At 49.0% G+C, this 27928-nt stretch overlaps 2 protein-coding genes across 2 annotated transcripts; both read right to left on the minus strand.

Moving 5' to 3' along the window:
- Positions 1-884: 884 nt before the first annotated feature.
- LOC119110854 (zinc finger protein 768) lies at positions 885-18226 on the minus strand. The gene is made up of 3 exons (XM_037234729.1): positions 18001-18226; positions 17416-17463; positions 885-2475 (listed from the first exon to the last, which is right to left on the minus strand). Exons 2-3 carry the CDS (start codon positions 17453-17455, stop codon positions 2243-2245), a joined length of 273 nt encoding a protein of 90 aa, XP_037090624.1. The 5' UTR covers positions 17456-17463; positions 18001-18226; the 3' UTR covers positions 885-2242.
- A 216-nt stretch (positions 18227-18442) lies between these two features.
- On the minus strand, positions 18443-27779 carry LOC119110862 (broad-complex core protein isoforms 1/2/3/4/5; the record flags this gene model as incomplete). The annotated part of the gene is made up of 4 exons (XM_037234737.1): positions 27613-27779; positions 20209-20403; positions 19654-19830; positions 18443-18706 (listed from the first exon to the last, which is right to left on the minus strand). Coding segments are annotated over exons 2-4 (630 nt in total), but the record flags the coding sequence as incomplete, so codon positions are not given.
- Between the last annotated feature and the right edge of the window lie 149 nt (positions 27780-27928).

Raw genomic sequence — 27928 nt, forward strand, 5'->3', positions numbered from 1 at the left:
ACAGGGCTGGGCCGCCGGCCGCCGGCCACGGCACACCTGCAAGACAACAGCGGCCTAGTGAGCGGGGGCAGGCGGGCGGCCGGCCGGCTGTTGTGCCGCTCGTCTGCCAGAGCCGTCTGGTGAGCTCAGTGTACTCAGTGCATCCAGGGCCCGTTCCTCGCGGCCACCAGCGGCGTCATGCCGTCGAAGCAGCCAGTCGTGTGGTGCATTTCAGTCCTCAAAACGGTGACGTGCTCATGCTGAGGGGGTGGCCAAAAGCATTTTGAGCCACGCGCACAAGCGTAGAGCGCTGTGGAGCGCATCGCTATCGTACTATTCCTTGGCTCTGAAAGTTGCATAGAAATGCGGTTGCAAAAAAAACATTCGAGGGGTTGAGTACCCCCCCCCCCCACACACACAGCACGAACGAAAGGCTTTTTTTAAGCAAGTAGACAGTTTCGACACATATAAATAAATTCAACAACTCCTTGGCAGGAGCTTGCACTTTCTCCTGCAATAATTCTGCAGTTAGTCCTACTGTAAACTCTGTAGAAGCAGGGACGTAAACACGGATCCTACGGGAATGAATTCAAGGCAGTGGTGTTTTAATTGTAGGTATTTGAGGCTTCAGCACCACGACGGGAGGTATAGGTGAGTAGGCCAATATCTGAGTTGCTTATGAGTTGTTGGTGTTGAAAAGCTGTCTTTTGGGCCAACAATGTCCTGTTCATTTTAAGCACAAAAAAGGCAAATGATCTTCAGGAGGTGCAACCGACTTAGATGAACAATGCACATTGGTAGCATGATTTGCGTGTATCTCTTTATAGTTTTTTGTGACGTCAAACATCCATAGCATCCATAGCATCCATAGCATCATTGTCAGCAAATGACAACCAATCCCACCGTCTATCGTTTCTGCATTTTGCACTCAGTCCATACACCCATGAATCGGCCAAAATCATAATGTCCATGAAGCATGCACTACACTGAGACTACGGGCAAGCAATGCAAAAATAAGCAGCCCAGCCGGGGATCACAGAGGACGTTTCACGGATCGCGCTTCTTTCGGAACAGTCACAGTAGCCGTCCGTTGGTGCCTATTTGGACTTCTGCGCGGATGGTGTCGGATTTAAATCACGTCCAAGACCATGGCCGTAACCCCTGGCGCCCCACAAAGGGGTGTGCATGACGTGAGCAGGGAAGTCGCGGAACAGCGCGTGGACACAGCGCCACCCACCCTCCCGAGCTGTTCACATCTCTGCGCCGTCCCGGGCCTGACAAGCCCAGAACACGCGTCTGTGGCAGATAACATAAAACGATTTTGTACAGGCGCGCATTCATGACATCAGTGCCAAGTTAGAACGCCAAGCTTGTCAGGCTTTGGGGTGCACGCCTTTTTTACATGAACTGCGGAGGGTGTGAAAAGGTGTTATCTGTTAAAGAAAAAGGAGCCACACTTTGATGCATCGCTGCATTAATGCAAAATCCAGCAACAACAAATCCATTTTATTTTCAGTATTCCTCAAAACTGTCATGGGGATGGCCGCTCCCAATAATTGCAGAATGCACTACATGCCACGGCCTTCGAACAATCCAAGCTCTCTTCGTCACAACCATCCACCTTCACAAATATATACTTTTTGCACGAGCCAGATCATAATATATCTATGAAGGACAAACACCGGCGGTCGATTGGCAGACGCTCAACCGATCGACCAATCAGGGCCAAACCGAGACTGGACGTGAAGCAACGCGACATTGCTTGATATGCAGCGGCAACCATTCTGTGAATGTCTCTCGTCTACACTTCTTTGAGATAACATCAGAAGCACGTAAGTGCGCGGAGTACACGATAAAACGTGTACCACGTCAAGTCCACGGTCCTTAAAATCATACTAGCTTAAGACGTGAAGTCCAAATGAACTGACAATAGGATCGGACGTCGCACAATATCATGAGTCCAAAGCATGTCTGACATGTGGCACATTCCAAACGCTAATAATGAAGAGTAAAACTCCGAGCGCTCCAATGAAGCCAGGATCCAGGCACAATTTCTTCTCCAGGCGCGACAACACCACCACATGTCAAACACAATCCGTGCGACTAATGACCGAAGTGGTTAAAATATAAGAGGATCTTCTGCGAGCCCCATGGCACCCCACAGCCCTAGCAACCAAAATCAAATACACGTCCGCCGACGTATCACCAACGTCTGGCAGGAGGAGCCCGCAGAAGTGGCACAGGCGGCGGGCCCTGGCTGTCATCAGATCGGCGGCGCGGCGGCCTGCCAGTCGCCGCGCCGCCCCAGCATGGCGGCCACCTGAGGCCGCTCCAGCTTGTGCACGCGGCCCATGTGGCGGCGCAGGTCCGATACCCGGTTGAGGCACGTGTCGCACAGCGGGCACCGCGTCAGGCCTTCGTGCGTCTTGTGGTGGTGCAGCAGCGACTCGTAGCTGCGGAACGCGGCCGCGCACCGGCCGCAACGGAAGTCGGGCGCTGTCGGGAGGACGTGCAGGTCACAGGCGGCGCCTGGGGCCCGTCCGGCGGGAGGCGAACGGCCCGGGGCAGGAGACATCACCCACGGCATCATACACCGTTGACACCTGCTCTTAACTGCCCCCTAAACTTAAACTTCGAGACGTATGCTTTCTGGGAAGGGACTGGTTCCGCAAGCATGTCCAGTTGGGCGTATAGCACATCGTCGGGACATAGTGTTTGTCGACGAGGTTCAATACCACTAACTGAATATTAGGCGTGTCCCCATTTTAGCAGTTCCGCACTCGGGCGCAGACAGATCACGCAATACGCAAAGCCAGACCCAAGCAATAAGAGCATAAAGGTACGCGGCAGCTGCCGCGATAGTAGATGCCGCGACTCGCAGCCGTAAACCTCATCGGCAGGCTGCCTCTTCCACCGTGATAGTGCGCCGATGCCCCGGCTCCTGCTCATCCCAACAAAGCCTGCAGCGCAGGAAACCTGACACCCAACGCGACCTCCTGGCCGGAGCCACCAGACCTGGACGCACACTGGCCCTGCTCGAGCCGCGCCGCGTGCGACGCCCCGCCCCGGCGACGGCGGCGGCGGCGGCGGCGGCGGCGGCGGCCGTGGCCCGACTCACAGTTGCGTCAGGTGCGCCGGGCCAGCATCGCACTGACGGCGTCCCTGGCCAGGTTGTGCTGCAGGTTCATGTGGCGGCGCACGTCGGCCAGACGACTGAGGAACTTGCCGCACACGGGGCACGTCGTCTGGCCCGCGTGCGTGCCGCGGTGCGCGTACCACGACGATTTCGATTGGAAACTTCTGTGACATATCGAGCATGCGAACTCCGCGCCTAAAAGACGAGGAGTGGGCCAGTCAATGGGCAGAAATGGCCGGAGCGTGGCCATATATAGGCGGTATTGGTGGTCATAGCTGGTTGTTTCGTGTAATGCGGTATTCGAGTTGGAAACGGATAGCTATGTGAATGCATCTGCCCGTCACTGCCGGAAAACGCAGAGCCCCTGCCATAACATTTCAGCGAAGTTGTGCAGCCACGCCTAAAGTGAATAGATTCAATACCACCTTCGTGATTGCCAAAACTGCGTCTAGGCATCAGCAGGTTCGTTTTTGACCATCAGTAGTATGTGGTGTTGGAGTCTGACGGGAGAGTGGGCAAGTATTTTGCGCGTGAGTAAAACTTAGGTTCAATGGATTTGAACTGGAGATAACGTATACCGAAGCTTCCTACCTTTACAAGAGGAATCTACTAGCGACATGCTACGAAAGCCCGTGGTTTTTTCCGGATTTTGACACAACCGCGGACGGACGAAAAAGCGGTTTGATTCGTTTTTAATTCAAAGACGCATGGAATCAGTAACATCATTGTCACTGTTCACAAATGACGAGTTCTACGCAAATCAAACTGAACGTTACAATATGTGTGCGTGGTTATGGTTTTATTCAAACGTTACACACTAATCTGGCGTGGCAAGCGCGGTCTGCAGTGCACTGGACCTGAGACATCTTGGTCTTAAACCCTCAGGCGGTCTGCAGTGCACTGGACCTGAGGAACTTGGTCTTGAGCTCTCAGCACTGCCCAGCTCGATAGTCACTACATGAGCGGCACTAGTGACCGCAGCAGCTGCATGCCTCGGCTGCGATTGGTGGCCGCAGTAGCCGCCGCTGTGATTGGTGGCAGCAGCTGCATGCCTCGGCTGTGATTGGTGGCAGCACTATCCGGAGCCACCAGGCATGCTCAGATCAGAATGAAAAATATTTCAAACTCACCGGACTACGAACGCAGGTGTACTCAGACGTGGAATCAAGACAATCGTAGCATACTGGCAGCCTACCCCATGAACTGCGGTTCAAAACCCAAGGCTCCCCAAACTGCCTTGTATCAGAGCAAAGCAAGGAGCTGCACGACGTTTATTTATGTCCCTTTCCATTCAAAAACATCAAAAATATACGTACAATTCACAATGAAGCTCACAGCACGACGAGCATGGCACGCTTTGCCAGACACTCCTCCCAATCAACAGCCCGACAGGAGCGAATCGATCTGATCCTTGGGAATATGATGTATCAATAGCATGTGGCGCCGCACATCGAACACCCGGCTGAGAAAGCGGCCGCACACTGGACAGTTGGTGACGCCTTCATGTGTCCGACGGTGCTGGTACCAGGAGGATTGAGATCGAAATCGCTTGAAGCATATCTTGCACTGCAGTCTGGAGTCACCTTCCTCTGAAAAAGACGTTGAAATATTGCATGAGTTTGCCGGTTGAAAATGACGTGGATAACATGAATACATTCATGTAGATGTATCCATCCAACGGCGTCACGTTTTTTCTTCTGTTTTTGCTTTTGTTTTTTTGCTTTCGTCATGCAGCTATCTGCAATGGGGAGAGTTGATATAATTACCGAAAACGGTTGAGCTGTACACACTGTATGGATACTAAATGTATCCACGCCATAGAGACGCCATGCATCTTGCGGACCACGTACCCTTCAGCGATATCAAACAGTAGCCAATGTTTGATGTCCCACACCGTAAACATGTAACGTGCATGGGCAGAACGCAGGTCAGCAAGTCATGAACCCTGGTTGCGTTCGTCTCGCGGGAAACGCCAGCTACATACGTCATGCAACGAACCCCGTGCAATAAACACAAGTCATCTGGGCATGAGAGGGCCATTCACAAACCTGGTCGGGCGCTAACACTGCGGATGCCTGCGCTGCATGTGTCGGGTCCTATTGCTGGTCGACGAGAACACAAGACCGCAGAGAACGCACCACGTCTTGCCCCTGTGCACGGCCATGTGGTTGGAGAGCGCTTTGTGGCTGGCGTATCCGCGGCCGCATTGGGCACAGCGCAGTCCACGTCCCGCGGCGTTATCTAACCGCACAGGCTGCGATCAGCGCACGGCATCATGCATGCAAATATGGCCAACGGTGCGCAGGCTAAAGGGATGAGGTGCATGGCGTTCAGACTACAAACTATCGTCACCAAGCGTGCAGTCAGACCAGCGCCGCTGTTGGCGGTAAATTACACAATCGGCAGCTTGTTTCGTAACACAACACCTTCGAGGAAATGCCGCGGTTTTTCCTCGGCCCGGCAATCAATCCATAAAAATACCTCGGCATGATGTGGGTGGCGAGACTGAAATTATCGCGGCAGCGTGAGGCCAAAGGGTGACGACGTCGACAATTTGGAAGAGTTCATGCGACGTTTTCTGAAAAATGATCTGAACGGATGAAACGCTTCGGCAAGCCTGACGCCTTGCATGTACGTGCGGTCCATGCCCTCCCTGAATGTTTGCATAGTCTTGCTCCACCTATGAAATGCCTGTACAGAATATCTCATGGTCAAACGTTCATAGAATATGACTAACAAACCATGAAAATGTGTTGGTCCAATAAACTGCTAAATACCAGACCCTGCGCCCAGGAGTCGTCATCCATTCGTTCCGCATCGTATTTCCGTGCTTGTTACCCCCCCCCCCCCCCCGTCACACCCACCCACCCACACACACACAGGTGTCCGAGTACCTGCTCCGGCGCGCTTCGATGCTGAGAGCCGTGCGTAGCACCTATATAAGGAACAGAAGCCCAGGTTTAAGCAAAGAAAATATAGCGCCACGCAAACAATATCAGCAGTTCAATACATGCGGTTAACAGATCTCACGACAACATAGATATTCACAGTAATATAGTAATTGGCAAAACCAGGGGATGAGGGCAAGCTGCAATATAAGCGTAAGAACTTGCTGAACAAACAAATAAGGCAAACCCGAGGTATTTTACATTACGAAACAACGGCCGCGCATCTGCAGTTGACACAGTGCAGCAGCAGTTGAAACAACGGCCATTAATGCAGTTGATATCGCAAAAAAAATGTTATGTTGCAAGAAAGCCTGGAGATTTGAAAAAATCGACCAGCACGACCAGTCCCAAAATATGCAATATTTGTGTAACGCGTATGGTGTGTATATTGGCGCTGCACGACGCACTCCTCTGCCAAGTCTATATTGCATCGCCTGCCTCTCAGACTGCCAGAAAGGGCGGGCACAACAAGAACCGAATCCTGAACTTCTGATTTTCCTGACACCCAGCACTAACAACTACATGACCACATACCAATGCCGAGCTATGATATCGATGATTGGGGTTTTAGGGCGCGTCGACTTCTAGGGTCATTTTGCGCCAGCTATGATATCGAAAAAAAACATGATTTCAAGCGCCTAGTATTGGGCGAATTTCTGACGACACTGACGCATTAATGACCTGATAAACAACCGCAGAAGCAGGCACTTGCTGAGGCCCTCGCTCAGGCATGTTGCGAATTATCTTTGTTGACTTGGTAACACTCAGCGGTTATCGCGAAGTCCTCATAGCATCACTGAGATGTATTCTGACTCAAGCCTTTTCCAATGAACGGCACCAACAACACTCACATACACTGCATGTATTATTTCGGAAAGGGAAGTGCAGAAAGGAAGAAATGTACACTTTTCGGAAAAGACAACGTAACCGATGAAGATCACGCAATTTTACTTTGCTTCAACTAGATAGGTCAGTACACTGGACAAGTTCTCCATTCGAGTATTTTCGTATCCCAGAAAAACAACTAGCCATACTATCGCACGGCCCAATCACCACAGAACCATCACGCCACACCGTTCTTTCAGAAACGACTTCAACGGCGCGTGGAAAACGTCCACTGCATTAGAGCGGCCGCAGCCCATGACACGTCCAACCGGCCGTGCACCGCTCGCGCCGGAGTCACACCTGGACTCCATGGACGCATTTCATGTGTCGATTGCGCACGCCACACGTGCTGAAGAACTTGCCGCAGAGGTGGCAGGAGGTCCGCCCACTGTGCAGACCCATGTGGTGGCCGAGCGCGTCGCGGCTGCCGTACCTCTTGCCGCAGAACTGGCAGGTGTGGGGCGCGACGCCGCTCCCTCCGCCGGTGGCCGTGCACAGACCTGCCGCTGGGCCAACGACAGCTGCCAGTCGCGCTTCACCAACGGACGGTCGCCATGCGGTCCCATCCACGCCTTCCATGAGTGGCAGGCCTGACACGCGTACGGTCGAAGCGTCATACACCTCGCAAAGGCTGATTTTCGTACTGTGTTCCTGACATTAAAAACTATACAAACATGTGTATATATATATATATATATATATATATATATATACCTGCTGCGTGCGTGCGTGCGTGCGTGCGTAGGTGCGTGCGTGCGTGCGTGCGTGTGTGTGTGTGTGTGTGTGTATGTGTGTGTGTGTGTGTGTGTGTGTGTCTGCATTACCGTGTGCATTGCCGTGTGCCATGTGCGAGTTCATACTTTTCACTTCCCTGATGCCTTGCTAGCAGACAAATATATAATCCTGGGTAACACAAAGCCCACAAATACAAAAATACGGCCATCCGCCGGCGACGCCGTACTTAACGTTCTTCTGAAAGGCTCAAAGCCTGCCTTAAAATGACGCCAGGCACAAGTGGCGCTACCCCGCGTGAAGCGAGGTGGTCGCGATGGCCACTTCAGTCAACACTAGAGTACCAAGCGCAGCCCGGCACCGCGCTCCGATTCGCGTCGTCCACGAAACCCGCACCCCGCTCAACTAAACGGAGCATGTAGCTTGCATGTATGTAGCCCGCTCAACTAAACGGAGCTTTTTGTACTTCTCACTCATTGTCAGATCAGACGTGCACTTTTTGATCGGTATTTTCAAATGTCTCGAATCCTGGATGGTTTAACAGCTCGATTTGGAGTAGCCGCTCCTACGGGAGAAATTGCATTAAACTCCCTGCTCACAACTATGAAAAAAATAATATACATTTCATGTGCATTAATTTTCCAACGTGTGTGTTGTGCAATGTTTGCAACACACATATTTCCCAAAATATTTGTGTCATTAATGCTACGAAAGCTTGAAACACTATTCTGGCAAAAAATGTGCCAACATAAAGCTATTATCCAGCGAATTCGACGAAACATCGTGCTATGGCTCTGATTTGTCCCTTCAGTCAATCGCCAGTCACTCTTTGACGAGGCGCACTTTAGCTTCAGGAATGGGAGTATCACATAGGTCATAGTGACGTAAAGGTTCAAATTTCAACCAACGCGCTTCTCGGTAACAGGTCCTTGCCGCCCACCGGGCCAACCACAAACGTTCTTGTATCCGAAATAGTGGAGGTGCCACGACGATGGTCATGGCGGCGATCGTGACTGCGCTGAAGAAACGCAGTGCTGTTACAAACGTTGACAGCGTAATTTGGACACGAAAATAATCAAAACTGATTTTATATATATATATATATATATATATATATATATATATATATATATATATATATATATATGACTAGACGGCGTTGCACTGGCACTGCCTAGTCTGCGAGACGTTACTGGTCCCATGGTTTCACTTGAGTAGGCTTTTTAAATATGCTCAAAGGAGGGACACTCCTTTTAATCTGTTTGGGCAATAAACCTGAACGGTTTATACAGCTTTGCGCGGCATTGAGGCCGCATTATCAAGACTTCTGATAACATGAAAGGATAAGGGAGCCCAACCGTCCTAGAAGTGACAATACTGACCTGCAATGTCGCCATGTTCCTGAGCAAATACTGGCTGTGATGACCAAAGAAATGGGCGAACTCCGAAACATCCTGCTTGCACTTCGGACCATTTGTTCACGTCGATCACCCGGATTATTTAGCCAGTTTATTTTCACGCACAATGGGACCACTTTGTCATTTTCACAGAACGTTCACTTGGCCAGATGTCCGATTCCGTGCACCACCCGCACGTGCTTGTTGCGCGCGCTGGTGGTGGCAAAGCACTTGCCGCAGATCCAGCAGTTGGTGAGGCCCTTATGCAGCGTCATGTGGTTGTTGAGCGCCTCTCGGCTGCCGTAGCACTTGCCGCACATGTGGCAGCGCGGCCGGCGCGCACCGCCCTCCGGGTCGCCGGCTGGGCACAGCGTGCACGGCGTTAGAGGCGCGAACACGGCACCGGCTGGCGCCGCACGGCAGCCAGCAACTTTAACGAGTTTAACGAGTAACTTAATGCAGCGCACAACTGCTCCCCTTTCGCTAAAACCTTCGCCAAGACAAAATTGCAGCGTGCATCTGCTCATGTGCCGCATTTCTGGCCCGACGAGCAAACAGAACCGAACGTGCCCGGCAGTGAAATTTTCGCACAAGGCTGTTACTCGCACAAGGACTTTACGAGCGGTGAAATACTTCGTTGTCGTGGCTGGTCAATGCGTGGCAAAAGCGAAAACGGGGGCCTGTGGCTAATCGACGTAGGGAGTATCGTAGGAACAAGTCTAGCAACCCAGCCATCTCCAAACACACCGTAACACTTGCAGCAAAGCCAGTTTGGGATTCCCATTCGCCAGGCCATCGGCATTGGTGGTGCGTGGCTTAAAAATGCGCATGAATGTAAGGTCACGCGATAAAAGTTTGTAAGCACAGATCGCATGGCCAAAAATGGAAGGCCAGGGTGCGCTGGCAGGCGGCATGGATGCAAACAACCTAGTTGTTCCGAGACCCGTTCCAAATACTCGTGGCCACGTCTCAAAGGCCCGTGACCACCGCCCTACAACTGCTGGAAACGACACCAAAGTTACACCGCACGCAGCTACTGCCTTGCAACAGAGCTTGATAGGGCACCATACGGCTGGGGGAGGACATGTATCAGGCCGTGACGTCGGTTATGGGTCCAGGCGCAGATGCCATAGCGCGCACAGGGCATCACCGTTCATGTACAGAACTTGTGCGGGAGGACCAAGCGGAGGAAACCTGCGGCTTAACAGCAACAGGTCTCATTTGATGGACCCCGAAAACAGTACGGTATTACTTGAATACAAATTTACAAGTTTATGTTTAAACTGCACCTCCAAAGAACATGCTACACAAACAAAAATGAGGCGAATTTGGAAAAAACGGCTGCTTTTTGTTCGAAGTATCCATTCATAGCTAACATCATTGCCAACACTAGTTGCGAATCTGTCCCGACGTACCGAGCACTAAGTAAACCACCTGTAGAAAGGCTGCAAAGCCATACATTTTCATCGACCAATTCGTAGGCAACTTGCTATTTTTGCATCTCTTATCTTGCTTGCTAAATTTCTTTGCTAGAGAAAAGTTGCAAGCACTATTAGAAACCTTTGCCCCCCCCCCCCCTCCCCCATATTACAATCCTCGCGATTTCGGTACGCGTGCGCATGCACATACGATGACGTTCATCCCCGCATTCGGGTCCAACCCTTCACTACTCCATCCAGGCGCGCGGTGATCAGAACAGCGCATTCACTGACAGTACGTGTCGCCGCCTACGGCCTTCGTGCAGGCGGGACACCCCAGAGCACACCCAACGGACCTGTTTCCAACGGTAAGAAGGTAAATTTTACTTATTTGCCTGCAAAACAAGGATAGGGTTGTTGTGACAGTCATAGTGAGCATTGGAGCTGCTTTCACAAGTTCTACCATCCTACTTATTTCTAACAAGCGGAAAAATACACCACGAAAAAGTAGCTTTTCCACGAAGAAATATTCAACCATTGCCGTCATTGAAAAGGCAGTCGCCAAAGCGCGCAAGCCTCGCATACACCATGTTATAACTCACAACTTGAGGAACTTTACATAGCGTAAACGGCAAAGGCCTGGAAGGAATGCATCAAATGAATCGTGGAAACGTGCCACAAAGTCCGCGCATTTAGCGTAACTCAATTCTTCCGCGCGTCTTATCTATAAGTGGCAGAACGAATGGCACAGCGCAATGACGCGGTGCCATAATGCCCAACGCCGAGACGGCATCTGAGTCGTATGCCGCAGCCCCAAAAGCTGCACCAAAGCATCCAAACACAAACTGTGTGCAGATCGCCTGAGTGTGTTTGTTTCATGTAGACATATTTACAACATAAACAATCCCCGAAATCCTCAGAATACGGCAAGCTGCACATGATCACTTTCGGTCAAATAGGGCATCAACGTTCAACGAATGCTTCAACATCCGCCAATATCGCGAACATCTTAATTCCGCTTCTGCTCACAAGTCCTGTAACCGGGATTCGGCACGCATTTATCTATGTAGGCTTACACGATGAGACTCGTTTGGTACGGTATTGGCCGCCGTATTTCATATAGTTGTATATCAACTCCATTTCAGCAGCGTATTTTGGGGCTCGGCTTGCTATTAAGAAGCGAAATGCGTGCAGCGGATATCAATACCCCACAGAAATGTATGCGGCAGTTTGAGTAAAACGTCTCTACACACCAAGCGACAATACCCTGCGACCATGCGGGAGGACCTATGGCGCAATTTACGTTCTCAAATATACAGACGCGGGTCCGGCACAGAAACCAGAAATCTGTCACCGCCGCCACGCAAAACACGCTGCTCCCAACAGCGCACGTGCACGAGCACCACGGGTGCAGCATATCACTGGAAAATACAGGATGCCCGAATTAACACCAAACAAAACTGTTCACAACAGCTTTTCACCCTCGGACGCAGATTTGTTGAAGTACAGCAAATGTCATCACAAATGTTCGACGGCGAGAGCTCCCGTCATTTTCGCAACCCCTTGGGCGGATCCTACGGCTGGAGATGCCGGCGATCTGAAGGGCACTCTGAACGACGTTGGAAAGATCCATTTGAAGCTGTCATTTCAAAACAACGAATGAATGACTTTCTGGGATAAGACCTTACGCTGAGCAGTTTGTTGTGCGAGGCCTCACCCCCGACATTCCATCGTTCAATCACAGGTCAACGGCACAGTTTCGCGGCGGAGATTTAACGTAGATCAGTGCTCGGTTCGCTCCGTCCTGCCCTCTGCCGCCAGCTGACCTCCAGAGCAGCTTGGCAAAACAGACAGCAATGGGCGCAAATAACCGATACAGTTGGCGCGCCCTTAACATTCAATAAGTGACTAGTGCAGCTGCTGCCACCGGCCGCGGGCCATACCTGCTAACGACAAGTAGACAGTGCCTAAAGAGACTCGCACCCACCCCGCCACGCGTGGGCGGATTGGACTAGAGCCCACCCCGCCATGGGTGGGTGGGTTGCGATGCAGGCGGTCGTAACCAGCTGAGGCATTGGCAAGGACATATATCGTTTGTCCATGGTATGTTTGGGATTCCATACTGGTGCAGCTTTCAGAATTTTATCTCAGTTTGCTTGGAACGTCATTTTAAGACTATAGGATTACAAGACTCCAATGTTTGAATTCTGTGAATCTAACCCTCAGCTCTAGTTTCGATGCATTCACATAAATATTGGTAACGAGCAGCATGACTACGCAATCTCAAAACTGAAACCTCCTTTTCTAGAAGACAATCCAAACGCCATATTTATATACGCTGAACGGGGTTCGGTCACTACTATTACAGGGAACAAAAGACGCTCAGTATGCGAGCGGGGAACATCGCAGCAAAGGCGCCCATACCTCTGAAGTGATAAAGCGTTAAGGTGCATTCCATGTAAGGAGGTATCCGGCATCACCAGTAACAATAAACTTGCGCAACTAACCAAGGCTTACGTACCAGTCACTGTTCGCAAAGCACCTGTTCCGTTTGTCACGTTGCAGACACAGCCGAAACAAGTTCAAAACCGATGTCACGCCATGTTTCGCCTCCATTCGCCGGTATGTTCGCATCGCAAAGATGTGACCTCGGTTTCAGCCAGTGACACTAACTGCATCAAACACAACACTGAAATTACAAATTTGCGAATACCATAATTACATCAGTTCCAACAGAAGACATCAACTGCAATCGAATGGGGAACTGAAAACACCGACATGCGAATGCGATGACCCCACCTAGCACCACCAGGAACTTCGGTCTTGATGACCGACCATAAGGTGTAAGTAGCATGTCCGTATTCACCGTCAACTGCGATCATTAACTATACGGTATGGATAATGTTTTTTTACATATTGTCGATGTCTGGTGCGTAAGCAGTTAGACGGAGCCTGGACTGGTCTTAAGTGCTCTGTTATACCGGTAATACTCTGTAGTACTACCGGTATAACATAGTACTCTGCTACATCGGACTTAACATGCCTTATGGAAATTATTGACGGTAATTGGAGAGGTGTTGTTTGTTTTGTGTGCTCGTTTGGTATCCACCACGTTCAAATGGGTTAACCCAAGTTACTAGTGCTTTATAGCGAGTTACCATTGACAGATGAGCGTCAGCTAAGGTAAGCTGGGGACGAATACGTTGAAATATGCCTCCTAACTGCATCACGAAACAGACCGGTAAATGAACGACAAGCTACGTTCATCTCCCTTAGAAAGGGGGTCGCCTTGGTTATTCCCAGTTTCCTATGCTTAGGAAACACCTATGTCACCTTTGCTCGCACCCAAAAACGCACAATTTTCATTCTCGGATCGACATGGACTGGATTTTGAGCTCAGAATGATGTAAGGCGCTGTCCGGTAGAAACTGCGACGCGTTTTGAAAGGTTCGACGCTGCTAGCCGACCTCATGGCCACGAGTGACATTCAAGAGCTGCATTCTTTAACCAGTGCCTCCTGGCACATAGAAGCTGCAGGGTTTTCGGGACCCCTCAATGCCGACAAATCATGATTCTCCCGCCTTCCTTATACCAGTACGTGGGCCCCGTTATAACGTTTCCCAACGAATGGCTTTCACCCTGGCAATGTGTAGCTTAAAACCCGATTTATATGCTGAGGGTATTATAGTTTACCTGGATGGCCTCATGATGACAAACCCAATGGGACATAAAGTGACATGGGCAAAGGCGTTAGCCCGCCCCTGTCAGGCAGCAACATAACCTACGGAAGAGTCAATTGCCTGAAGTTGTGGAGATTAAATGGAGACGTAAAACTAGTGCCTGCGATAAAAAAGATCGCCCAGTTTTTTATCAGGTCCATGATTTGCAAAAACGCGCCCTCTTAACCCCGGTACAATCTAATGGGGGAATGAACACATTTGTGACAGCTGCATTTTTCATGTAACTTTTACTGGATACCTCACTGGATACCTCACTGGATAACTTTTACTGGAACCCCATATCTGTATCCATCCCCTGAAGATCTTAAGTGGGTTTTAACACCGAACGCCACATGTAGCAATCGTTTGACTGATTTATACTGAGAGATAAGCAACGCATTCATACCGCGAGAGGATTTCAAAAGCAAAACATATTACATTACCGGACCAGCCAATGATCATGTGCTGTCAGCGGCTGGCCAGTGCCTCAGTAGTTCCTACCTAACGCATGTCGCTAACCACAACACGCCTGCAGCACTCTCCAACACCGGCCGGCAGGCGGCCCCCGGCATGACGACACCAGAGGAGACAGCAGCCCGCACAGGGCCTGGCCAGCACGAGCCGGCTGCTCTTCACGCCCGCCAACCGGGCATGGCGAAGTGCGGCCTGCGGCGGACGGCGCCGTGACAAAGAAGACAGCTGGACTCACCTGTGCGGCTGCGGGCAGGGGCCGGTCTGGCAGTGCCGGGCGACGCTCGGCTCCGCGGCGGTGGCGGCACGGCCCGCGGCGGTGGCGGCGCCGCCCGCGGCGGTGGCGGCGCGACCCGCGCACGCGCGGGCGCCACATCGCGGCCGGCGCGGTGCCTATCTCCCCTCTCCCACCACGCCGAGCGGCCCAAACGCGCGTCCTAACCGGCCCTGCCTGCCTCACCTAGCCTGTTCCTAACGGGCTCTATCGCTCCTAACGCTGCCCTATCTTAACCTAGCCGGGAGGGGATGGACTGGCTGACTGCAATGCACCGCATTTAAATTTTGCCTACCGTTTTGTGAGAGTGGGTTAATTGCGGTTTTAATTTCACATGTTTTGTTTCAAGACACACGGTAGCACTGTACAAAGCAAAAGCTGGCCACAAAGTCAAACAGAGACGAACGCGAGGCATCCAGTGTCAGACGCATCGTGGGTCTCGTGCAATTCTACCGTCTGTACTCTGGCTGCTCTAACAATACCGCTCGATGGAGCAATATCATACAAAACCATTCAAAATGCCGACCGCAAAACTGCCCACAGCGCAGCGCGAAATTTCCACAAGCCACAGTCGTAGGGCTGCAGCTAGAGCACGACGCAGATCGGTGCCGGCGCCGCGCGTTGTGCCACTGCCGGAAACGCCACGAAGCGCGCTGACACTGAACGGCCCGCCAGTTACGTTATCGACGTCTGGCCGCGATCGTGTACCGTTACGTTACCAGGCAACGTTACCGTTACGTTGTTAACTGTCGGGAGCGTTGCAGCGACAAAAACAAGCGTACACACACCCCACAACCACACATGGAATGACGGGAGAACACTGTCTGCTGAGTCACCGCCCCACACGAACTCAATCTGAGCAACATTCCTCCGGCAAGTCAGCCCCACCCGACTAAACCCTATGGGCAGGGCGCAGCAGAATACTACATTTGAAAATCCACGAGCTGAACTGAGCTATTTCTTGACATGTTCTGAGCCAGTCAACGAACAGGATAATTAAAGTGGAAACCAGGTGACAGACACAAAAATGGCCTCAATGTTGCAATTTTCAGGATTTTTTATTCATTCGTTAAATTTCTTGTGTGATCAACGTCACGGCAAGGCGATAAGAGCGGTCCACATTGAGGTGGGACATCGATACTGAGAAGGAAAGCAAAGGAGGCAGACATACAGCCTGGCGCAATTCCATGTAATCTCCACGAATCACATCCATTCCGGCAGCATAGTGCAGCTTACTGAACATCTGTCAACCTCCCGCCACCAACGTCTTTTACGATCGATCTTTTACGAAGTTTCCATAACGTTTAGATAGAACTGTTTTAGGTTAGCTAGTTTTGTGAGTTGAAAGGAAACTAAATACAACGTAACGTTGATTATCGCACTTTTACCCTAACCATCTACAGGGTGAAAGTATTCTTCCTTCGGCTTTTCCGGGCCAATTTTCTGATAGACTGACCAGATGTTCAACTCAGAACGGTTGGCAGCGACAAATATATATGAGGCCACACCTTTCCACAATATTACCTTTTCCACAATATTACCTTTCCACAATATTACCTTTCAGTAGTCCAATTCCCTTTAATCTACGGGAGTCGTGGAAAGTACGCATCATATATCCTTAGGTCTCATGTTACTCGAAATGAAGCGAATCGAAGGTCCCACAGTAAAGGACTACGCGGGTTGGGTAAACCCCGGGCGCCCATATGGTATAGAATGGGTAGCAGGCTGGGCTGGGCTCTGATTTGGTGACCATCAATGGCATAGGTACTGCCATGGGTGGAACGTTTACTAAAGCTGGGTAGATGCTTCGAAATATACTTGAAAAATGATGACGTTCGTGCTTTTTTGGCCTAATTAGCTTCATCAATCATGAACGCAAAACCGTACGTTCGGGGTCAAACTTTACTGAAGCTTCTCCATAATTCATAACCAGAGCCGGAAAATGCGAAAGGAAAATGCGAGCACAACAACGACGTGCGACCACAACAGATTAGGCATGAGTATAGAAAGGGTATGGACACGAAATGATGGGTATGAAGTGGATTGGGCAATGTATGCTACCCGTAAAGGCCTTTACCCCACAGCAAAGCTTTTCTTCGCTGGCATTGTGGTGCACGTGAAATATGGGGATGACCCAGCCAGCATTCCCACCTATGACTGTGACCTATGATCAGCCAAAGCCTGGAATATCAATTCTGTGTAGCACTGCCTTGACGACATGAACGAAAAGCCGCCGCGGACCACAGTATCAATACCATGTTTTGGGGCGCGCCGACATCTATGATCCCTTGGCCAGCACCAACGCGAATCGGGACGTTCCCAGCGCTCCCAAATAAAGCCCGGAGTATGCCTGCCTCTTGCAATCGCTTCGTTCGAGTTTGCGTGGCTCATCCCCTGGCTGGCAACGAGCCCGACAGCAGACAGTGTTCTCCCGGTGCGAGCGGACGGAGACCTACCTGTGCCGGCGCTGCCCTCCGACGTGCCTGCCGCGAACATCGCCCCACCTGCAACAACCACCCCGACGCTCGTCACAGCTCGGTTCGGCTGCACCACGGGTCTGTCCGACCGCATCCAATGCAGCAGACTGACTGTTGTGTCGGCAGCACCGGTTTGAAACAGCGAAAGCGTGAATCGACGCAATTCTAAGGAATCGCGGAGCAGGTCGTAAGCCGGAGCGTTCAGTTTTCCAAAGTGCGACGCACGCTTGTCTGTATTCGTACGTATCTGGATTAGACCCTGCCGTCCAGCTCCCTGCTGCTTTCCCAACGCTCCAGCAGCATATTCATATTCATTCCGTATGTGCTCCGAATGATATTCCGTAGTTGAGGAAAGGCAGGAGGCCAGCTGCAGCTTCTCAGCCCTAAAACATGCATGTCCTTTACAGCAACTCAAAAGCCCTAAAATGTTACCCTTACTCCAGTGATTATGCCCTGAAATTCACGCCATTTCTAAACATCACTCCAGATATGAGCGTAACAAATGAGCAGCAATTGGTGACAAGCTTGCGTCCAGCCATACCGCGGCCCCGCTCCGAGACTGACCTTGGCCGGGGTCCGAGATGGGGATGGCGCCCAGTGACTGGTCAGAGTCGTAGCTACCCTCGTAGTCGACCACCTGACCGAGCGCCGCCAGGCCCTCGTCGTCATCCGCAATGTCTATCTTCTCCACTTTCACCACGCCACTCTGTCCGTATCCGGCCGCGGTCGGCGGCACCGGCACTATCTCCTGCGCAAGCGACGTCGGCGCGGGCGGCCCGGCGGCAGGTGACGGCTGCACCGGCGGCAGCGGCGCCGGCAGCGGGGCCGGCAGCGGCGCCGGCGGCGGCGGAGGCGGTGGCGGTGGCGGCGGCGGCGGCGCGTCCGCGGGCGCTGCCGCCGGCGAGGCGACGGCCGAGGCAGGCGAGGCGACCGGCTCGGCGGCGGCTGGCGTGGCCGGGCCCTCGCCGCCGCTCGAGCCAGAGTGGCGGCGCCGCTTGCTGGCCGGCGAGGCGGGCGGCCGCGGCGCTTCGGGCGGTGAGTCGACCGACACCACCTCCGGTGCGACCGCGAAGCTGTTGGCGGGCGGCGCCGGTGCCGGGACGAGAGCGGTCGCCACGCGCTTCGTTAGCGGCGCTGCCGCTGGCAGCGGCCGCTTGGTGGGCGTAGCAGGCACACGGGACAGCGGCGCCGGCGCCGGACGCTTCGGGAAGGTGCGCGAGGAAGGCGGCAGCACGCGCGGTGCAGGCGGAGCTGGAGCTGGCGTTGGCTCCTGTGAAGAGAACCGAGCATTAGACAAAAACAAATGCACGGACGAAGGGCAAGAGCAGCTCCGGTTTACCCCATTCGCAGAAACATCTGAACATCTGCAACATTCAAATGGTGATTTACCTGCCATTTCCTCCACCCATCGTCGTCACTGGGGTTTTACGACGCACTCAGCTGCTGAGGCAACACAGCGTCGCCTATCTCCCACTCTCGCAGGAAGGGCAGGCACCGCAGGGAATCCAACCCCGTACCACTGGTTTCCCAGACGTGCGGCATAACCACATTACCGGTATATACATCAAAACAATGTAAATAAAGTGGCCACCTCAAGACTATCATTAAGGCATCCTCCAGTGAGTTGCACGACTCGCTCTCATTGGGCATGTTTTGTTTTCTTTATTGTGCATCGTCAGCCAACGTTACACAAAGCATAGCAGCCAACATGTCATAACACTTTCTCTTGAAATAATATCAGCATAGGCATCGAACGCCTTCCTGTTGCGTAGATTAACTTTACCGGCATAATTCGTCGCGCCAATGCTTGGCGCTACCAAAGACATTGCAGGAAACGCGCCATGTTGCTTCCAGAATCCTCGGGGCCAATCACAGATCACTGTTTTAGAGCCCCACCAGCAACGTCACAATACGTTGCGATGAGGTCTGGTATTGCGGACGAGATTGCAGTTTACCTCATCTTGCAAAACCACTCTCTACAGTCCGCTGGATTGTGCACTGATGCGCTTTGAAAAGAATAATTGATGATAACATCTCTTAACGTTTTCTTACATCAAATACCACAGGTAATTTTTATATTACATCGGCTCACGAGCTAACCCTGTGAACATCACCATGCCACGTGGGGAGGGTGAGCTCTTCAGAAATCAGCACATGCGGTTAAATTGCAGCCAAAAGTTGGTAGATGTCAACAACTCGTGACAAGCCAGTACTCACCTTGTCGTCGTCCCCGGTGAGGCCCCTGACTTGCAGCATTTCGGCGGTCTTCAGGAAGCTGCTGAGCTGGCCCTGGGTCACATTCACCTCACCATTGTACACAAATTCTATCACTGCTCGCAGGTCACTGTAAGTGGTGTCTTTTAAGAAAAACACTGGGTGCTGGCACGGGTTTTCCTGAAATGGAAAACGCATCATTAACAGATGCTACCTTTCTGGACGCAGAATTATTGCCTGTGTCACTAGTTGGAAACGAAACATTACATGATGGGCCTTATTGAATTGCCGCTGTTCTGCAAAGAAAAAAGGGGCAGATTGAACAGGCATTAAAATGCCCAGTATTTCAGTTGCAGTGTACACTGAGCCTTGTTCTTAGCATATTCAGGTAATTATACAGATGACGTGCACATAATAAAGGTAAAATGTGTAATGAAAGCAGCAATGTGATGAGCTTTTCTGTGCAAAATATAAAAAATAAACAGTAAGGGTGACAATCCTTTCATCATTCATCATCAACGAGCATATCAAGCACTTGGGCCATCCAGCCAGCCATACCTTTAGAAGCTCTCGGAAATATGGGCTGCAGGCAGACAGCATCATCCTGTGAGCTTTCACCTTCTTCCCTTCACAGCACAGTGTGATATCTACGAGCTCCTCATCTTGCCGCAAGTCCTCAAACACAGCAGTCACACTGTTCCTGAAGTCATTCCACTTGAGGCAAAACCTCTGGCTGTCACCAGCCATGCTGATCTGGAAAATGCCACCAAAGGTCACCAAACAGCATCATGAAGCTTAGCTTCCTATAAAGGCACAGACTGCCTAGGAAAGGGTTAACTAATACTACTCAGCTGTCCCACTACCTTTTTGTGAGATAAAAATAAAGAAAAGCAATGGACAGCCCACATCAAGTTCAGCCCACAATTGCTAAGCCAGTACATGCCACAATGGCCAATGCCAATGCAGGTCACAAAACAGCCCTAAGGATAAAAAATTATTGAACTGCTCCAGGGGCCTCCAAAACCTACAAAAAGGGCTGTATACCTTCACAGCCAGCATGAAACCAAAGGTCATGCTTTTGCGTCTCAGTAGCATATGGTGCTGCTAATGAAGGTTAAGGGCCACAGATCAAGATCAACAAGTCATGTTATAGTCTGCTAGCCCTGGTGGATGATTTTGTTTCTTTTTTTACTTGAAGGAGCTATTGTATTAACACCTGTTGGGTGCCACATGCATATAAACAACACAAGTGTATTCGTGATTTGCATGTGAAAAGTGGGCTTCACAAATTGCTTTCATATAGTACTCACACATTGGCCTTCATTTTTCTATTTTTTGTGTTTGTGTGTGTTATGTAGTGCAACCTTCTCTGGCTTTGACTTGCAATTTGTCAGGCAAGGTGAATCACAATAAAAAAGCACGTAAGAAACAACAAAGGATATGGCAAAATATTGTTTGTAAGAGAGAAGAAATTTGGTGTATGTCTTCACTCAAAGCATGGCATGACCTTTGGCCACCTGAAGAGGTCACTGGTTGGAGGAGCAGGTCCATATAAAGGTAAAACAAGCAAGTTCATAAAAAGGTAAAATGAGCAAATTCATATCAAGATGAAACAACTTTCATCATTCAATGGCAGTGTTGGAAAAATCGACGTTTCCTGGAATAATGTATACCAGGAGATTTTGTACTCCAGGATTGTGACTGGGTTAAGTGAAATATTTTGTACTCCACCATAATGCTACAAAAACAGTTTCGGAAAAACTCATTTTACCTCTCTGTTTCAGGACAAAACAAAGCCAGAAGGTGAAACAGCTTGGGACTTGCTGCTTCCATCATGAGCCACGCAGTGATAACTGCAAGAGCACAAATCTTGCTCTCCACCAAACTTAGATGCTCAATAGCAGGCAGCCTGTGTTGCCACCTACGTATATGACAAATTATGTATGGAAATGTGAAAAATAAAGTATGTGAATGTTGAATAGGATCGTCTTTGACCAATGCCGGTAAATGAGAAACGAGCAGCAGAATCGCACCAGGTCTGTAAATTAGCAAAGCTCGCTCTTTATTCCGCCCCGTGCGGACCAACCCAGAACTGAACATGATTTAACCTACCATTGATCAATAACCAGGTTAACTGCCTAGGATGCAATGAACGGTGACAAGTACCGCACACCAAAGCACCTACCACGTGCGGCCACCTACTCACGCTCCACTACTCCGTCATGGAAATGCAAATAGGAAATTCACTCGCAATTAAGCGTCGGAAACGTCTCAACTTTTCAGTGACTTGCGCCCGCCTCCCAGCGCAGGTTGGAGGCTGAACATAGCGAAACTCTCTCAATTGGTTTGAATAATTCGTCTCCTTGTGACTGGTTTCTCAAGAGCACAAATATACAGCCTCGCGCTCATGTCTTAACAGGTTTGAAAACATTTCGAGGGAAGCTGTACACAGATGGGCATCACGGTTATGAACGACTTTTTGTACTCGTCCAGAACCGCCCCGCGGCTGGATTTTTGGCCACTCGCTGGTGTCCGGAGTACAAAAATGTAAAGGCAGCTGGGGATTTAAACCAAGTTAAAGTAGTCATTTAAGGGTTTGAAATTAAAGCTGGGAATTCAAGCTTTATAATTCCTTTTAAATCGAAAAATGTTCATGTAAATAGCCAAAGGACTGTTCAGACCCAGCCATCTCACTCCCACACAAACACCAGGAGACCAGAGTAACGTGAATCCATAACTTTGGCCTCGCAAATTAAGGAAAGGGATTTATTGGGACAAAAACATCTATGAATTGAAACAAAAATTATCATACTTTGCAATATCAGTTAAAGCGCACCAAAATCCATTAATACATTGTATTATCCACCGGAGTCAGCGGAGTGACTGACTTAGACCCGGCCGGCCGGCCTGCACGGGTCTGTCAGGTATTGTACTTGCGCTGGCTCGGTAAATCGGTTGAGAATGCTGCCTGTCTCATTAGTTGGCTGGGACGTGCGGGGCCTCGTGTGTTGTCCGGGAGTTGGAAGGTTGAGGGCAAGGATTGGCTGTTTTCAAAACCAGTTACCAGGTGGAGCGTGAGTAGCGTGACCGTGGTGAAGCGTGAGTAGGTGGCCGTCTGTGGCACATTCATTAGCATTTTTTGTGTTCCATTTTTCTCTGGTCAGCTCCGAACTTATTTTGTGAAACTACGCACTCTCATTAAGTGACTTGTTGGTAACTTTGGGCTAATCGCGTACGATGCTTACTATTTACAGCAATACTTTGGTACAAAAAACCTGCCTAGATCCAAAGTTTGGTAAGCTTTTTCATAACTTGCAAACCCATATATATATGCACATGAGTTTCATATTACAGAGTCTGAGACAGAGTGCTGTTTCAGTGTGCCACTTTAAATACTGGCATTTTCTTTAATTTGAAGTGCATTTACATGAACTGCTGTACATGGGAAGTGGAGCCTTTGTTGAGTACCACCCATTGTACCATAACCTCCCAAAAATGACCTAGATAAAAGTGCAATGACCCATGGCACTTGGAAAATTTTGTGCTCCACCATAGAAAATTTGCACTTTGCTAATATGAAAATTTTTGGAATTTCCACCACTGTTCAATGGCATTAAAAACACATTCTTAAACAGAAAGCAACACTTCCAAAACAAGCTTGTTTTGTACCAACCATATCCTGACTGAAACATTGCTTGTAGACACATTTTCCTCAGTTGTAAGTGGTAGCATCATGAACTAACCACAATAAAAGTGCCACAAAGTAGCCTTTTTGTCCCATTATGTTTGCATGAAAGACGCTACCACAAACAATTACGGCAGGTATTGATGGAAAACACCCAACAGAAATCTACCAAATGGGTCAGAAATGTGGCTCAAGTCAGGAACATAATTTTGCAAAATGAAATAGAGGGGTTAAGCAGTGCAAAATGATACCACCTGTCCACAAAATACACCAATACACAGATTTTCCACTAATATGGCCTACCTTCTTCTCAGTGTAGGACCCGCAGCCCAGGGGAGAGGGGAGGGGCTGGAGCTCCCACAAGCTGAATAGGAATTTTCACTACTGACATGAGCCTCACATTTCCTACACATTTGTGCTTTTAGTATAGGGTGAGGAAAGATGGGCACCATGGAGCGAGCACATGCTTTAGGCTTTTTCCACATCATGTCATGGTAGTCAATGCACTTTCATGGCCATGGTGTGATTTGCATCAAAATTGATGCAAGCCATGAAATGAACAACTGAAAATGGTCAAACAACCAAAACTTCCAAAATCTCACATATTGTAAAAATGGTTTTAAAAAGGGTACCATGTCTTGGGTTAAACCCCCAAAGTCCAGGATATTTAGCAGCACTTACCAGCGCAGTATGATGCAATAATGACACAAACAATTCATGCTAGCTGAGAAAAATATGATGAGTGATCTTTTGCATTCTGCCCTTTTGTGACAACAGTGCTGGAAAACTTGATGTTTCCTAATATAATGTGTACCAGGAGATTTTGTACTCCAAGATTGTGACTATGTAAAATGAAATATTTTGTACTCCATCATGATGCAACAAGAACAGCCCTTGAAAAAACTCATTTTACCTCCCTGTGTCAGGACAAAATAAAGCCAGAAGATGCAACAGTTTGAGACTTGCTGCCTCCACCAGGAGCCATGTATTGGTATCTGCAAGAGCACAAACCTTGCACCTAGCAGACTAAGATGCCTAATAGCAAGCAGCCTGTGTTGCCACCTACATATATGATAAACCATGTATGGAAATGTGGAAAATAAAGCATGTGACTGTTGAATGGAATTGCATTTGAGCAATACCAGGAAACGAGAAACGAGTACTAGAATCACACTGGTCTGTAGATAAGCAAAGCTCTTACTTCCTATGTCCTAGGCAGACCAATTCAAACTTCAACATGACTTAACCTACCATGACGACTAACCGCATTAACTGCCAAGGATGCAACGAACATTCATAGAGAACCGCGCGCCCAATCACCTACCGCAGACGGTCCCCTACCCACACACCGCCAGTGTCATGACAATGTAAACAGGGGAATCGCTCGCAATTCAGCGCCGGAAACGTCTCAACTATTCAGCGGCTTACGCCCCCCTCCCAGCTCAGGTTGGAGGTTGAACATAGCAAAACTCTCCAATTGCTTTTCATGATTCGCCTCATTGTGACTGATTTGTGGACAGCATAAACATTCTGCTCGCACTCATGCCTTGAACAGATTTGTAAACATTTGGAGGGAAGCTGTATACATGGGCAAAACAATTATGAAGGACTAATTTGTACTCATCCCAAACTGCCATGTGGTTGGATTTTGGGCCACTTCCTGGCATCCGAGTATCAAAAATGTTACAGCAGCTGTGAATTTGAACCAATTTTAATTTGTCACTTAAGGATGTAAAATTAAAGCTGGTAATTCAAGCTTTGTAATTCCCTTTTTAAGTTGAAAAATGTTCCTTTAAACATCTCAAACCGAAACATCCAAACTTTTCAGTACCTTACATCATGCCTCCCAGGTCAGGTTGGGGTTGGACATTGCAAAACTCTCCCATATGGTTGAAAAGATTAGCCTCCTTGTGGTTGACTTGTCAAGAGCATAAATTTTCTGCTCACGCTCATGTCTTTAACAGATTTTCAAAACTTTACAAGGGAAGCTGTACAGAGATGGACTCATGATTGTGACAGGAGTTACTTGTACTTGCCAGAACCACCTGTGGGTGGATTTCTGGCCACTTGCTGGCATCCAGAGTACAGAAATGCAAAGGCAGCTGGGTAATTAAATGATGTTAAGGTTACCATTTGAGGGAATTAAATTAAAGCTTGTATAATTAAGCTTTACACAAAAACATAGTATCCAGTTGAAAAGCATTGCTATAAATAGCCAAAAAACTGTTCTGAGATAGCTATCTTACTCCAGCAAAAACACCAGGAAACCAGAAACAATGAGCCCATTTAAATAGGCCCTGGCAAGATGAATGAACAGCTTTAGGACAGGTCAGAACTCCAATGAAATGAAACATAAATTACAATATTCACAACATCAGTTTAAGCACACCAAAATATTTTAATGCCTTGCATTATCTATTGGTCGGAGGACCTGACCGACTCAGACCCCTTTTGGCCCAGCACCGTACTTGTCAGGCACTGTACTTGTGCATCTCAGTAACCAGTTGAGTGCCGCCCCACCTCACTGTTTAGCTGGGGTGTGCGGGCCTCATGTGCTGTCTGGTAGCTGGAAGGTGGGGACCATCAGGTTTTGCCATGCTTTTGCCATTTTTGAAGCCAGGTAGCTGTGGCATTGTGAAGTGAAGCATGAGTAGCATGATTATGGTGGAGCATAAGTAAGTGGCTGTCTGCAACATATTCATTGGCATTCTTTTGTGCTATTTAAAACCCACTCAGTTCCAAACATATTTTTGAATCACATCTCTCAGCAAGCAAATTATTGTTTCTCTCTGAGGGAATTGCAAAAGATACTTATTTCTGACAGCAATACTTTGGGAGAAAAAAAACATGCCTAGATCTGTGGTATGATAATCATTTTCCACAAACTGCCTACTCTATCTGCTATCCAAAGGCAAAAAGGCTTGTCAGCTATTAGTTAACATAGAACTTAATCCTTTTGCCTTTGAATTCCAGGACATAGGTAAATAAGTTTTATGATATAGACTGTTTGACCATGTTGTTTCAGTGTGTCATGTTAACACTAATGTTTCCTTTCATTTGAAATGCTTTTACATAAATTGCTGTATCTGAAATGCACCCTCTTGTTCAGTGCCACCCAATGAACAGTAATCTCTGAATAATAAGCTAAATAGCAGTGTAATGAGCCACAGCACTTGGAAAATTTGGTACTATGCTTTGGAAAAATTTGTACTATGCTACAATGAAAATGTTAGGAATTTTGAAGTGTTGGGGGCTGTCATAGGTAACAACGCACATTTTTATATTTCAACCTTTTTACCCTCAGGTCACGCAGTGGATACCCAGGGCAAAAATCCCACTACTTATTAATTATAATTACCACAATCAATTGGCAATGGAGTTTTTGGGGTCACCATAATATGTGTGTGAAGCTTGGTGTCCAAAACAAGTAATGTTTGGCTCCCACTGACCTACATAAAAACATTGACAGCTGCTTTTCAAATGAAAAGAATCCATCAATATGTGTTTTAAAACACTCTAAAAAGACAAACATAATTTGCTGCCACATTTAAGCATGCCATTGTCAAAACTACCACTTTCCCTTGCACTAAGTCAAGTGCGCCAAAACTCCCAGCTTCAGGCATCATATAATATATGTATGGCCCCTCTTAACAGAAGAATTTAATTTCATTTAAGTTAAACAATTTTAACATCATGAACCGCAATGCTATGTAAGTGCCGCACCCATGAGTTGCAAAGCATGGATTTCCTCCATGACCTACCCAGATTTGCAACACCACATGCAACCAGATGGAACCAAGTGCTGGTCTGGGCAGTATGACACCACCTCAGCTTGGTTTGCTTTCAGTTCAACCTATGAGGAATTTATGCATGGCACATACAGGTATGCAAATATTCCTGCCAGCTAATATGATACATCTTTCAATGCAGATATTGCAGGGCTTTCATGCAGGATTGTTCAAGAACAGGCAGCAAATTATCAGGTCTAAAAAATGAGCATACTTTCTTGAGCCAGCCCATCCTTTCCCAATCTCACCCCGCTGTTAATGAGACAAACACTGTGGCTCAGGTGTCAAGCCTAGGAAGATCCCATCACCAACATCAAACAGTGTCATTAGCGTACCTCCAAAGCACTGCACGCTGAACATCACATGTTTTATTCCATCAAGAGCAATACCCAGACAGCATAAACGCCGAGAAATGCCCCGATCGCACACACCGCCAGAACCCAACGCCGTTTGAATTCGAGTGCAACGCTGACGGATAACGGGACTGACCTGAGCCTAATTAATGCCGCACGAAGACAAATCTTCCACGAGCCTCCTTTGATGAAAAACTCTTCTCTCAATGTAATCTTCACGAACTAAAGCAAATTCCATCCAACGGCCCTATAACTTTGACATCCTCCCGCTCTCCCACAGCATTCGCCGCCCCTCCACCTTCCCTAACGGACGCCAACGACGCCACCAACATGGCGGATATTCTGAGCTACCAGATAGTGCCAGATATAGATGAGAGTGAAAATTGCTGAAAATGCCCAGAAAGCTTTTCTGCCAGCTGTCGCCCCAGTCATAAATGGCCCATTTATCCATA

The sequence above is a fragment of the Pollicipes pollicipes genome, unplaced genomic scaffold (genome assembly GCF_011947565.3).
Source record: "Pollicipes pollicipes isolate AB1234 unplaced genomic scaffold, Ppol_2.1 Scaffold_7242;HRSCAF=8673_pilon_pilon_pilon, whole genome shotgun sequence".
Taxonomy (NCBI): Eukaryota; Metazoa; Arthropoda; class Thecostraca; order Pollicipedomorpha; family Pollicipedidae; genus Pollicipes; species Pollicipes pollicipes.

Bases quoted from the DNA above. Each gene is read 5' to 3' on its own strand.
- LOC119110854 (XM_037234729.1), bottom strand. From the start codon at position 17,455: ATGTTCGCGGCAGGCACGTCGGAGGGCAGCGCCGGCACAG. The intron at 2,476-17,415 runs GTAGGTCTCCGT...TCCTCCCGACAG, and splicing joins GGAGGGCAGCGCCGGCACAG to CGCCCGACTTCCGTTGCGGC.